This window comes from Dreissena polymorpha, chromosome 5 (assembly GCF_020536995.1).
Source record: "Dreissena polymorpha isolate Duluth1 chromosome 5, UMN_Dpol_1.0, whole genome shotgun sequence".
In the NCBI taxonomy this organism is placed as follows: Eukaryota; Metazoa; Mollusca; class Bivalvia; order Myida; family Dreissenidae; genus Dreissena; species Dreissena polymorpha.
This window is the reverse complement of record NC_068359.1, coordinates 78,197,916-78,213,492: the sequence shown is the minus strand read 5'-3', so window position 1 is coordinate 78,213,492 and position 15,577 is coordinate 78,197,916. Positions and strand designations below refer to the sequence as shown.

At 34.9% G+C, this 15,577-nt stretch overlaps 1 protein-coding gene across 1 annotated transcript in view; it reads right to left on the bottom strand.

Moving 5' to 3' along the window:
* The window catches only part of LOC127831369 (atrial natriuretic peptide receptor 1-like), a 27,526-nt gene extending 12,241 nt beyond the window's left edge, over positions 1-15,285 (bottom strand). The window contains exons 1-7 of the mRNA XM_052356339.1: positions 15,157-15,285; positions 14,306-14,461; positions 13,414-13,549; positions 11,683-11,764; positions 11,240-11,345; positions 4,833-4,937; positions 1-37 (exon numbers count right to left, since the gene is read on the bottom strand). The exon at positions 1-37 is cut by the window's left edge and continues 35 nt beyond it. Of these exons, the coding sequence (XP_052212299.1) occupies positions 1-37; positions 4,833-4,937; positions 11,240-11,345; positions 11,683-11,764; positions 13,414-13,549; positions 14,306-14,461; positions 15,157-15,285 (751 nt within the window). The remainder of the gene's footprint in view (positions 38-4,832; positions 4,938-11,239; positions 11,346-11,682; positions 11,765-13,413; positions 13,550-14,305; positions 14,462-15,156) is intronic.
* Positions 15,286-15,577: the final 292 nt, after the last annotated feature.

Here is a 15,577-nt window from a genome sequence, read left to right as displayed (position 1 = left end):
CCCAGTCCAACTTCATGTCATCATTTTGAAGCATATCCTGGAAGATATCCCTTAGGATTATTTGTAACATAAAATGTTTCTTAAGTTAATGTCTTGCATTTAATATGTGAACACAAAATATAGTTTATATTGTGACGTGTAATTCAAAGAAATAAACCAAAATGTATTTGTTCAGCGAGAACTGATCTCTCCGAAATATAAGAGACGAAAAGTTGTAATGTATTATTAAAATTGGAGGGAATTCTTAAATATTTTGTATTTTTGCAGATATAACAGTGGTATATTGATAATACACGCTTTAAACATAATTGACTTGCCTATTTTGGACCCTCCCCCCTTCCCCCAAAGCACAACAAAAAATGGTTGTTGAGTAAACTTTTTCTTACCGCTTTTTTCTTACAAAACTGATTATCTAGATGTGTAAAGCTCTTAGCCTAGCTTTCAAACGAATATGCAGGTCACAGAAAAACAAACTGTATATTTAGATCTTTCGATGTACACTTCATGGAACATGCTGGATGTTAAACACGTGATAACATTAAAAGACCCATTATTATCGGTATTTAACCTCTATCACATAAACACACTCATTGTACTTCATGCATTGTTTTCAACTGCCTGCTTTGGTCCCATGTGAAACTCGATTTAAACCCAAAATGTACTTAAACGGTTCAAAACATCGTAGAAAAAAACACACTCAAAAATCTTTTATTGATGCATCGCAATATGAGACTTACCCTTCATCTCATTTCAAAGCAATGTATTGCAGTATAATACAAGATAAGTATTGATGCAAAGCATAAAAGGGCGTCGTAAATTTCAGTGTAAAAGGCACTCAATGAAGTTACATGGAACGATTTTTTTCTACTGTAAATATTAATATATTGGCCGATTATTTTAAACAAAATAGAAAAAGATACTGGAATAACCATTATCTATAATTTTGTGTTATAACCCCCAAAATAAACTTTATTTATGATGTTGTGTTATAACTCCCGAATAACCATTTTGTTTGATTTTGTGTTGTAACCCCCAAATATTTCATAGTTCATTGTATTTAAATTGGTTTCCTTTTTTTACTGGCATCCGTGTGCAGTTTTCATAAATGGAACAGAACTGTGTAGGTTTTAAAAATCTGCTTCATCTTGTAAGCGTAATTTCATATTTATCTCAACTTCAAGGGGAGATGATTCTGAACTTATTCTTACGTTGCTCATTTACGATAGGGGTTGAGTACTCATTGCTATGAAAACACTGTAAAAGTTTGAAAAAAAATGAATGAAAACTGTAAATTGCATAAAGAAGCTGCATTTCACAATACTTTGAAATTCAGTAAAAGATCATAATAGATTTATTGCTCCGATATTCATCATTGTCAATAGGGTTCGAGTAATACTGATATAAAAACACTTAACAAGTTTGGAAAGATTCAGACGAAAGTTGTGAAATCTTTTAAACAAGTGGAAATTGTTTATTTTGTCAAATTTAATAGAACAAAAAATCTGGACTTATTGTTCCGATGTTTGTCATTTTTAATGAGGTAAAAATGCTCATTGATATGAAGACACTGTAAGTTTGGAAAGAATCTGATGAAAAATGTTGACATAATCACCTAACCAAGCAGTTTTTTACTTTTATTTTTAAATTCGAAGAGACATAATTCTGGACTTACGGTCCGATATTGCTCATATAGAAAGTTTGGGTTGGGTCCTCATTGATAAAAAAAAACTGTGCAAGTGTGGGAACAATCGGATGAAAATTTTGGACTTCGAACAACGATTTCAAAATTTCTCAAATTCTAAGGAAGATAACTATGGACGTAATGGTCGGATACTGCTAAAGGACCCATACCACCTGGATAGTAATACGTGTCGCGCTTCGCGCTCTATATGTGGTTCTTAAAAAAAACTCCGAGGAGTGCTTGTCACTAGTGTAACAGGTTTCTGGGACACAGCTCCTCCTTGATAAGCGGCTGCTTCCTTTATCGCAACTCATTGTTACAATCAATAATACGTGTCACGCTTCGCGCTCTGTATGTGGTAGGGATAGTACTTAGGGCCTATGATAGACAACCATAAAAATGCATGGATAATAGATGTATTGTTTGCATTTATTTGTTAATATAAAAACACGTGTATTATTTTATTAGATATTTAAGTGATGTAAGAAATTTCTGTTTTCACCACGCGGCATCCATTAATTTTAATAAAAACGTCCAATCGTAGTAAACTGGATTTTAAAATGTCTACATAAAATACAGCTTTATTATATTTATTAACCTGACTGAAAAAATTGTCAGCCGCCGAACTGTTCCGTTCGTGCCTGAACCCGGGATTGAACCGGAGGCCTTTAGATGATTGTTGTGTAATCAACTTCAGCCTAACGCTCTCCCAACTGAGCTATTCCGCCTGACATCATTTATGTACTGCTATTTGGTGAAGTTGTGTATAGCGATCGTTATTATATGTTTATTTATAAACTAATACATTAAAAGTTTTCGTACCACTACGCCTTCCAATAAACTTGCTTGCTCGATAGGTCGTCAAATATCGTACTACATTGATTCTCCACTAAATAAGCAAATTAGAAAAACCACAAAATAAGTATATTTTGATTATGTTTTGTTTTTATACAAAACCAGAAAGTTTCGCGTATTTGCCCAGTCCATGTGATCTTTCCCCTGTGATCAGTTGTGGATCAGTTATTAATTAAAACAATTAGCTTTGCATTATTGGCAATAAATGTTGTAATAAATGTAATAGGCACAAATGCAGTACTTATTTACACTAATTTATTCTTAAAACAAAAATATAACCATATTAGTATATTGATCCGTAAAATAACCTTCTCCTCCCATAGCGAAAAAAATGCATTACATACTAGTCGCCGCTCTCCAGAGCGACGCCAATCATTTCTTATAAATAAATACATGTTATTCAATCTATATAAAATAACCTTAAACGAAATTTATGATAAAGCGTTGATGCTTTTTATAATAATGGTGTAGAATCAGTGAGACATATTCAATTATGGTCTAGAATCAGTGGTTTTGTCAGATTATTGCTATAAATATAATCAATTAATTTCTTGTCCTCAAACGGATTCGTATTCATACGAATAATGATTTTGGTTTTCAAATAGTCCCTAAAGTAAAAGGGTTGGGGATTGTGAGTAAATGAAAATACAGCGTTTATCATTTTAACATTATGCAGTATATTAAGTACATTACTAAAGTCTTTCGAACAATTCCAGAAAGTTTGTTGCTTGGTGTTTCTATAGGCTCTGACCTGTTTCGGTTCAGTATAAATAAACGTTTAAAAGGTTGACTCTGTTATTATCGTTGAAATTTATTTTGGAAACAATTAATTAACATTTATGTTTAATTTCACTCATATACTTTGTTTTCACCCATGTACAGTGTAACAAAGTTTTTAAACACTGTCCCTTACATGTACCTTTGCGTGTAAGAATGAACGAACTTGTTTTCTTATTTGAGAAGACGTTCCGGTATTCGGGAGAACTCGATAAAGTTTCAACTAATTTCTCAGAATATAGAAGCGCTTAATTAATTATAAAAATATTAAGTACATGTAAAACAGCTAGAATTCTTGTTTCTATACTTGTTGCTATTCATACTACAGATAACATTCGTGAAAAGTCAACACAGATTATGTCCACGATTAAGTCACCGAAGTGTGTATAATGTCAAATCGAACAACAAGAAACCTTCGGAGACGGGTGATGCTCCCCCCCCCCCCAAGAAAAAAAAATTCACAATATTTCACTATATATTCAGATAAAAGGAAACGTCTTGAAGGCACAGTAGTTGGGGGGACAAGAATTTTTTAAATAAAATTTCAAAGGGCCATAACTCTGTGAAAAATCATCCGACCAGAACCCGCTGATAATATGCACATTTCCTCTTGGTAATAAAGCTTCCCATAAAGTTTCATTGAATTCCGGTCATTAGTTGCTGAGAAATAGCCCGGATAAGAATTGCACTATATGTACAGTTAATGGAAAATTTCAAAGGGCCATAACTCTGTGAAAAAAATCATCTGACCAGAACCCGCTAGTAATATGCACATTTTCTCTTGGTAATGAAGCTTCCCATAAAGTTTCATTGAATTCCGGTCATTAGTTGCGGAGAAATAGCCCGGACAAGAATTGCACTATATGTACAGTTAATGGAAAATTTCAAAGGGCCATAACTTTGTGAAAAATCATCTGACCAGAACCCGCTGATAATATGCACATCTCCTGTAGGTAGTGAAGCTTCCCATAACGTTTCATTGAATTCCGGTCATTAGTTGATGAGAAATAGCCCGGACAATAATTGCACTATATGTACAGTTAATGGACAATTTCAAAGGGCCATAACTCTGTAAAAAAAATCATCTGACCAGAACCCGCTAATAATATGCACATTTTCTCTTGGTAATGAAGCTTCCCATAAAGTTTCATTGAATTCCGGTCATTAGTTGCGGAGAAATAGCCCGGACAAGAATTGCACTATATGTACAGTTAATGGAAAATTTCAAAGGGACATAACTTTGTGAAAAATCATCTGACCAGAACCCGCTGATAATATGCACATCTCCTCTTCATAGTGAAGCTTCCCATAAAGTTTAATTGAATTCCGGTTATTAGTTGCTGAGAAATAACCCGGACAAAAATTGTGCACGGACGGACACACGGACGGACGGACGAAGCGGCGACTATATGCTCCCCCATATTTTTTTTTGGGGGGGGAGCATAAAAAGTTGTTAGTTTTCCGTTATTTCCGATTTGACGCTGTCGTTTTGTATGTGAGAAGTTTGATCTGTGTGTACCTGAAGGTTTCCTCTGGCACAGTACTCGGTCAACACACACATCTTGCCTGTTTCTGGACAGAGCCCGAAGAAATGAGTCAGATTTGGACAGGTGATGTCACGCATCTGTCAGAAAAGCGAGTTACTGCGTTGATGAAAATGTGGTAGTGGAATATATACCGGTAGTGCTTGTTCTATATGTATCGTTAAGATATAAAGTTTTTACAAATTCACAGTCATACAATATGTGATTTAACAATCCTCACCTTTCTGTTCTGTGTCAATAAAATGTCAATGATTGGAAATACGAATGCAATACAATTTAAGTTCGTGTCATCTAAAAACTAAAAGCATAAGGGCGTTTCCAGAATTATTGGTTAATGTTTTTTTTGTTATTATCCCTTACACGTACCCATAATAATATTCTTATGTAGTGATATACCCTTTTAAAAATAATGAAATAAGCGCGTGATTGACGGTCAAAATTTGTAAAAATACCATAATCGTTTTAAGAGCACTTTTACGCATTCGGACAAATTAACCGCTTTTAAATAATTAATTTACTCTGAAGAATCTTTGTTCTATAAAATTGCTTTTTAATTAATAAAATTCATGCAATTTTTATCTAGCACAAAGTTCGTTTTGGTAAACGATAACACATTCATTCTAGAAATATATCGGTCAACACCCAAAATAAGGACCGCCAGAACAAGGTAAGTCGCTGTCAACAGTTAAAATAAGGACCGCCAGAACAAGGTAAGTCGCTGTCAACAGTTAAATTAAGAACCGCACGAACAAGGTTAGTCGCTGTCAACAGTTAAAATAAGGACCGCAAGAACAAGGGAAGTAGCTGTCAAAAGTTAAAATAAGGAGCGCCAGAACAAGGTAAGTCGCTGTCAAAAGTTAAAATAAGGACCGAAATAACGAGGTAGGTGCCGTACTGTTGTTACAACTATTCATATATCGGCGGTTTAAACAATTTGAACAGCATTAATTTTTACATTGTATGCAACTTCTTTCTTTTTATATTTCCAAATCGAGTTTGTTCGTATCAAGTAATAATAAGTGAACATAACGCGTGTCTCGACATAAGCCGGAGGTTTAAATAATGTATTTGCTCAGATCTTTTATTTTGGAATCATCTAGTTAAATTAAAGTCCCCGGTCATAGTAATATATATGGGCAGAATCGTAAAAACAACTTGTATTTATTGAGGATATCACTAAAAATCCGGTTTAAATCGGCTGAATACAAACAATATAGCGATATTTATTTTGGGGTCGAGTACGGTAAAGTGCGAAAACGACATAATTAATATGCATGGTTCGACATGTTAATTCAAACAGATGCAAATACATCTGTTACAGACGGAAACTGGGTTGCAACGCTACGTTTTTGCTAAATCTATGAATTTATCTTCCATATGGTAATAATGTTTGGCGAAAGCTTAATATAGATATACTTTGCATAACTCGCGACGCTGCAATGATGTTCGCATATTGCATGTATTTATGATCATTTATATATTAATTTCACGATTCAAAGCCGATTTTGACCATGTTTTCGATGTCAACTTCGATAAAAAATATATTTCAATGCTTTTATGTAGTAAAGTTTATTTCTCGCATTCCGAATTTATATGCAAAACAACTATCTATGCCGCGAACTGGGCATTTAACCACGTGCATTTTATATTTGAAAATCAGTTTAAAACTAACAGATGACAAATATACATACATACATTGGAACGACACCGGTCGTTTCTCAGCATTCGACCTATACTGATTGCATCATGAACGATGATGGCCAAACATGGGGCCGAAATCACGACACTTGTTGATAAACACAAACTATATACATTGTATGCTATCCTAATTTTAATCAGATTAAGGAAATATGATTAAGCTACCAAAATGTTTATTCGATATCCTTATTCTGTTTTTGTTTTTGCAATGTACAATTAAGTGTTATCATAGTGCGCGAAAGCAACCATTAAAACAGCATCAGAATCTTTGTTCCCACGATTTCTAAGCAGTTTAGCAATGAATTATATCAAGTCTTCAGCTCAGTTAACTTAAAAAATGGCTCAATGATGGTTGCAGATGTCGGGATGACATCGCTTCGCCTATACGTTTATATCGGCGAGTTGATGCAGAGATGTTTATATCTCGGCAATAAAGCATTGGAACGACGGCAGTTTGTCGGTGTCGATGCCAGGCCATCATCGCCTCGCGTTGTAAGCCAGATCTCAAATATGCAGATCTATATTGTTCCGATACTAGGCCGATACAAATATTGTCTTGGTCAGTTCTCTGGCATATACGAAACGAACAGAATGGATTGTATTTTTGTGGTGTTTTAAAAAGTGTAATTATCACGTAACCGGAACTACGTGGCTATCGACGACTTTCCCATCCAATTACGAAAGAGAACGGAATTAAAGCCGTTATGCAAGAGATATGAGCATACCTGTTTGATCTCTAATAAAAGTACTCGGTCTATGGGAACTGTCTTCACCATCAGCTTTCTGACATGCACAACTGTTCCCTGCAAATCCGTCCATATGTTATTTTTGTTTTCGTGTTATGACAACAGAGAGACATTTACATAATATAACAGAATGTTATATTCATATACTATCGCTTCAATAAGATGTGTAATTATTACTGCTTGAATGTCATACCGTCACAATAAAATGACGAATGTGTCTTTGATACCAAGTGTTTTGGATGCTTTTATCGTGCCATTAAAACAAACTTGATTGCCATACCGTATAATATTTTATATTTTGATAAAATAATGAAAGGGTTAACGATTTTCCATTTACGGCGACCATACATGTTCAGCTTAAGATCACAATTATTCTTTGAACCTACATTTCAAACTTAAAAACAAGGTCGATACATCAATGTTTCTTTTAGCATGGTCACAAGATACTATGTGACAAGACACCACCACGCAAGACAAACTTATAAAATTTCAGAAGCCCAAAATACAAAATGCAGGTCAGTCAAAAATATATGATAAGAGTCCTTACATAGTTTTACGCTCTGTCTAATACGCTATATATAAATTACTCAAGGTAAAAGTGTTGAAAGCAATCGAACTCTCATAAAAAGTGAATAGTATAACTTATCCCAATTATGCCTCGCGTCTAGAAAAAAAGGCATTGGCAAACATCGTAGACCCAGATGAGACGCCGCATGATGCGGCGTCTCATCTGGGTCTACGCTGTTTGCTTAAAGGAATTTCTGTAAGAAATATTCTAAATATGGAAAAAAATATACTAGACATCCCTAATTTTGGAAATAAATTGATCCAATTAAGAAGGATGGGAGAGTCCACTAGGCATAAATGGGTTAAAATGCTTACCGATCATATGCAAACAGTGTTTTCGAAGCACACACAAGGCATTGGCTAGTTGTGTTTCATGATATTTATTATATTTCCGCTCAGGCTAATCAGGGACGACGCTTTCCGCCTAAACTTGATTTTCGGAAAGGAGGGACTTCCTTGAACTAAAAATACCATAAAAACGGAAAGTGTCGTCCCTGATTAGCCTGTGCGGACTGCACAGGCTAATCTGGGACGACGCTTTACGCACATGCATTATACCCAGTTTTCTCAGAACGCGACTCATATTTAGATGAGTAAGGATGACATGTATTGTACCATACCTTGTAAACGCCAATTGTCTGAGCTACTTGAGGTTGTGTCATTATCGAAGTGGAGCCGTCGTCGTTCTGAAACTGAATATCGTCGACGTATGATATAAAAACACACATGCGCAAAATGTGTTAATTGTATCATAAAAAGTAGTTCTTTACAGAACAGAACATATAAGTTTATTTGAACTGATGTATTCAAAGTTAGATCAATTTAAAAAGAAAGGACATAAACAAGTCTTCAAGAGAATGCCGCATGGGTCAGGTCAGTTTACAGTTATTAAAAATGGCAAACCGTAGTTTAATAATTGCAACAAGTCTTACGTATTCTGTTCTTGTTTTCTCTTCGAAATACATAACTATTTTTATTCTACATATATGATAGATGTTCTCGAATTAATGCATCTAAAACAAATCAGGGATAGTTTCATGAACACTTGTTTTGTTTGAACCATTTAGTAGTTCGATACATTTGAACATAATTGGACGCTATCTATACTTTGTAATTAATGATTTCCTAAAATTGGCGCATACAAAAGGCATGTAAGAACAAAGTTATATTCCTCATCGATATAATTAATATTGCATAACGTTCATTTTGATATTAATTTTGACAATGTTCTGGTGTGTTCTTCGTTTTTATAAATAATTTAAGAGACGACAAATGTAATCAAGCAATATTTCTTCTTATTTTAACCAACATCATGATACGATGATCTATCCAAAATACTGGTTTAAGTTACTAACATGAAATAATTGAAATATATGATATGACACTTAAAATTCAGTCAGTAACTGGATATTAGATGTTAGTGTTCACAAAGTCAGGGGATAAACATTCATCGGTAAAACCGATTTGTCCCGTACTTTCAATGAACAAATGCTTGCGCTGTTTAACGTTCAATTTCTTATCTCGGTTATAATGCACCGTTGTTACGAATACAGTTTCACTGTTTTACAGTATACAACTTCACAAAGTATTTAACGATCCTGACAGATCTGTCAGAATATCTGACTATATGAGTCGTGTTCTGAGAAAACTGGGCATAATGCATGCGCGTAAAGTGTCGTCCAAGATTAGCCTGTGCAGTCCGCACAGGCTAATCAGGGACGACACTTTCCTCTTTTATGACATTTTTCGTTTCAATGAAGTCTCTTCTTAGCAAAAATCCAATTTAGGCGGAAAGTGTCGTCCCTGATTAGCCTGTGACGACTGCACAGGCTAATCTTGGACGACAATTTACGCACATGCATTATGCCAAGTTTTCTCAGAACGCGACTCATATAAATAATTATTACACACAACACCTAAATAAACAGAACAAAAAACAAACATCTTACACACACAAAAAATAGACACGAATTGGTTCAATGGCAATACACAAGAATAACGTTTAGAAGAAGTGAAAACAGAAAATCAACATAATTATAGGGTTCAGGCTTTTGGAAGAAGCGAACATGTATACATGCACCGTGACGTACTTGCATTATTGTCAGCATGACCCGCCGCGAAAATGGTAGATATCAAGATATAAAAGTGCTACGTAAATTCTTGTTGGCGCACTCCATGTAGTTTAATAAATAAGGCATTAAATTCCAATTTATTAATTCTTTTGATATTTGCTGAATTGAAGTAACCAATAACAAAAGTAGCTTAATATATCAAAACAGCCAAAGTTTTTGCGAATATTCAATTAAAAGTTAATCGATGTCTGTTCCAAAACCTATCTTAGATGTGTTGGACTAAGAAACTCGTTAGATTTATTTCATCAGTACACAGTGTCCCTGGAATGGTTTAACTTTTCAATTTTGCCCGTTTGAGATTTATCCTGTACCGAACCTATTTCATCCTCGTTATTCATTTACAAAATACAGTTTATAAAAAACGACAATATAAAAAGTATGAGTATGCTCTGGTGTACTTTGTTTAATGAATAAATGTTACAATTATCAATTATTTTGGAAGTATTCGTAACAGTGCAATTCCAAAGCCATGCACTGTCCTATATCCACCATCACTTCCCAACCAGCATCTTAACCCTTTCAGTGCGGGAACCGAATTTTAAAGGCCTTTGCAAACAGTTTGGATCCAGATGAGACGTCACAGAACGTGGCGTCTCATCTGGATCCAAACTGTTTGCTATTCTGATAGTATTCTTTGAAAAAAAATGAAGAAAATGCTTATTTTACAAATTTAGCAGACGACATTTTAGCAGACGACAAATTACCCAGCATGCAAAGGGTTAAACGGCGCTATTTGTTTCAGTACTCTTGATTTATGATGAAAGGAAACAACACTTGCAATGTATCGTATTACTCGACAACTATTTAAAATATTGAATCTTGTGTTTGTGTATGAACATTCTTTATATAAGACACAGGGGTGGGGATGGGGGCAAATAAAAACCTATGGTCAAATTTTTTTTTTAAGTGAAAAAAGGAAATCAATAAAACACGTGTTTTATACAAATTAAACAATATGGAAAAGTCCAACTATTCTGTGCTGAGTTGTTCATACGACACATTAACTTTTGGTTTAACGTTTGGTTCTTCAACATTTACAAAAAACGTGTCGGCATCGGTAAACTTTATACATGTCAGTGAAAGAATGTGTGGGGCAAGTTTAAAACGACATGCAATTTCTTCTAAACATACGATAAAAGGTAAAATAATTTTCGATGGAATCGGTATGTGACAGGAATGACAGAAGTCTGAGATTATGAACGACATTAACACAAAGTTTCGCGAGCCGCTTTGTTTTACCCGGCGCGTGCTGGACATTACTGATGACGTCTGTATGGTCACGTATATATCCTCACTGCGCACGCGCCACCAGTTACTCTGGATATCCGCTTCCGCTTTCATACGCCTGAAAATAGAAATTAGCTAGATATCATGAAATACACTTAATTCTACATATGTTTATAAACTGAATGATGTCTTCGTTAAATACTTGAACGTTCAAAATAGCACTCTATTTTGCTCTATGTCCGTGAAGCTAAATGACTTAAATCTTGATAAAAAAGAATATATAAATTTATGAAACTATTGCAACATTTGTTTTAATTAGATTTGTTTTCAGAATTTATAATTATTATGTAAATTTTCTTTGCCGTTCCATCAGCATAATTTTGGTTATTTGAAATAAATAAGCATATATAAATAATTTTTCACCGTCTACAGTCGATAACTCCTGTGATTTTTACCTGAACATGAAAATGCCGACTACGGCGAAGACGACAATGACGCTGCTCAGACTTATCCCCACCACTGCACTGGAGGACAACGCTTAAGGAAGAACAGTATGACAAACGTAACAATAGTAAAGGCGTATCCATGGAAAAACTGGCTAAACGTTTATGCGTTTATCGTCGTCCCGTTACAGCATATTTAAAAACAACAACACTAACAAAACATATTATAACAATAATATTATACTTAAAACAATAATATTGATAATAATAAACACATAAATAAATAAATAAATAAAAAGATGAATAAATAAATAATAATTATCAAACAAATTTATTAATTCATTAATTTATTTATTTATTATTATTTTTTTTTTATTATTATTATTATTATTATTATTATTATTAATGGTGATGGCAATAATAAAAACGATTAATGACAATGCTATGTAGGAGGTGTTTTTTACAGAAAGTGATGCAGAGTTCTCCGCGAAAGCCACACGGGGGTCGGTTGGGGGGACGGCTGCCGCGCACTGGCCAGTGGATCGGAACTTCCGGTATCAGCTTGAATTGATTCTTCCAACCCTCGAATTGTGCAGCTACCTTCAATACGTACATACACGGTAGGTTACCTTCAGGGAGGTTCCAAAAGTAAAGGCAATAAAAACGCATGTAGGTTAAATTTTAAAATGCAAATGTACAAACTCAACATTCCTATATATCAATTCAATCTGTTGACAAAGTTTCGAGCTTTTAATTTTTGTACAAGGCTAAATCTTGTTGTTTCTGTTGTTGTTGTTGGTGGTGGTGGTGGTTATATATTGTATTGACATTAATTTCATTACAAAGTTTGAAAAAACAGACCAAATTGAACATTGTTGCAAAATGTTTAAATTCACCGTGTAATAAAAAAGTACACTTTATTTAAGTCGCTATATTATAGGGTCTTAATTGAATATTGACTGATACACACTTATTATATATTTTTAAATTATTGAAATCGCTTTCATCATTTGCATGTAAAATTAACAGTTATTTGCTACAAACAGCACAAACAGCATATTACAAATATGAACCTAAGTCAATTATTGCTTGTCTGATTGCCTGATTATTACCAATGTTTCTGGATTGTCGATTTACCCGTAATTTGTCAATTTAATATCAACAATAAAATTGAAAATAGGTTAAATTGGAAGCCTGCGGTATAATGATGCCTGTGTTATACAAACAACACTATAGTCTACCTTGAATTGTCCTGTTTCTGGGACCATGTCGAGTAAGGTGAAATCAATTACTCGGTCGCCGTTTGTATTAATATAGAATGGTCCGCCGATTCCTAAAAAAAGATGAATACATAAAAAATTCAGGTCTATTTGAAATATTATATAAGAGGCAGTCTACACGAATTTCCGTTTAATGTACAACACATTACAACAAAAAAGATGTTATCCATGTTGCTCCAAGTGATGGTTGTAATTGCGAACAAGGTAAACTATTACAGACGTTTGTTCTTATTTCCTCACTATTAACATCGCGCATTTTGTTGGGTTTTGTTGAAAAGTAAATACACTCATTGACATCCTTTGCATGGGTTTCTATATACGTGCACTAAAGAACTGTTATCGCTATTGTAGGAGTTTATGGATTGCGACGAGGACTGCGATATTACTCGTCTAGTCATTAAAACACATTTAAAGATAAGCCTACATAAGTTTAGGTAAGTAATATTGTCATAAAATTTCTCACCAACGAGAGTTCTGTTCCACATCCGTTTAACAACTCTCTGCCCGTCACGAGGATTCTCGCCTGCCGCGATAGTCTCATTTAGCGCAAGCGCATACAGTACGAAGGAATCGTACATGCCTATGTTCATTGGGTTCACCTGCAACAGACATGAAATCAATGCTTATATTTGTAGTTTCATTTCATCGTTTCTCAAAAAGTTGCAACTTTGTTGCTCTGGTCTCTTTCCTACCATTGTGTAGTTAAATGGTAATTAAATTGAATGCGTTTTAATTCCCTTTTCTTATTGTTTAATTTGAGTTGCAATGCTATGGGGTTACATTTTATTTACACTAATATGTATCATGAATATTGCTAGGCCAAGTTTTAGGTTGAGCGCTCTTAAACCTGTTTAAACCCCCGATGCTTTGAATTGACCGATCCAAGGCGGTTACTCCAGATTTATTCTTCTATGTGTGTATGTTGTTTTGTTTTGTACTGTTTTGGCAATTGGTCACTTGCCTAAAATAAAGGACCAACTAATTGTATATAATGAGAATGCAATACTGCTCCAGCAGCTGGAGTTTCACTTGTTTATATTATAGAGCAAATTGGTAACCGAAACTTTCATCGATAACATTTTCTCCGACTGTTAATGATTAATATACTAATTTCTAAAAACCAAATATAATAATACAAGTCGAATGCATGTGTATGGTTTTCTACTGCACAACTAACAATCTCTTTTATGTGAACTCAGCGAGCAGAATCTTTGTATCTTCGTAAAACCCAGTCAATAGACTGTATGAAACTAGGCAATATCAGTGTGCATGTTTTATATCTGACAAATACGATCACACCGGTTGTCAGAAAAGATCTTATTTACCCGACATACCGTTGTTATGAACAGCTAAACCTGTTCAAGGCTTGATACCTCGTGGTCTTTTTCCCACATGAAGTTGTACTCGGTCAGCGCACGCCGCTTCACTTCCGCCTCGAACCACGCGAACTGCATGTCTTCTGGCCGGCGGGGCCGCGCCACCATCACCGCCTCGTAGGCCTTCCGGGCCGCCTGTGAAGACACGTGGAAATAGCCCAAAAATCTTTAAATTGACAGACATTCGGGATAATAAAACACGATAAAGAAACGCTAAAAGCTATTTTACTATTATCCATGTCCATGTCGTGCAAGAGTGGCTTAAAATCCTGTGATCTTGTTTTCGAAAATATATGCTTAATGTTGCAATGAAATGCATTAATTCAGTTTTTATTAATTACATAATTATTAATATAAAGATGCTGCTTATGCATCTGATGATAATCATTAAGATGCTGGTATTGTTATTATGATGGTGGTTGTTGCGGTTGTTGTGGTAGATTATTGCTGTTCGTTGTGTCGGTGGTGTCAATTTTGCTGACACTGATGATAATCAGGAGGAGAAGGAGGCGGACGGTCATATTGATTATGGCGTGTCTTGTTCTGAGAAAACTTGACATAATGCATGTGCGTACAGAGTCGTCCAAGATTAGCCTGTGCAGTCCACACAGGCTAATCAGTAACGACACTTTCCGCGTTTATGGTATTTTTCGTTTAAAGGAAGTCCCTTCTTACCAAAAAGATTGTTTAGGCGGAAAGTGTCGTCCCTGATTAGCCTGTGCGGGCCGCACAGGCTAATCTGGGACGACACTTTACGCACATGCATCATGCCCACTTTTCTCAGAACGCGACACATGGTGATCATAAGGATGGTTCAACAACCGACTTACCTCGTCTAAATCGTCTCCTCTTTCCCAATTATAGTTGCCTGCAATTTGGTCGCCCATGTGCGTGAAGAAAAATATCAGCACGTATTCTCCGAACGTCAGCGACGATTTTTCCTTGGCTAGTATCGCCATCTGACGGAAGTGGTCTGCGTTACCGGCAAAAATGAATACTGAAATAATCCAGTTTCCAGATTCATACATATATACGAGAAGATACTTGTATTAAATTCCTTATGACGATTTGCAATAACTAAAGATACACATGACACAATGAAATGACAGATATATATAAACTACTTGCGACTTTTATCGACCTACATGCTACACAAATTTCATTTATATTACGAAGAAATAAAACATATATTTATAATAAAAAGGTTTTAAAATCGATGAATTATATACCTCTTGACACAAAACCTGCTTG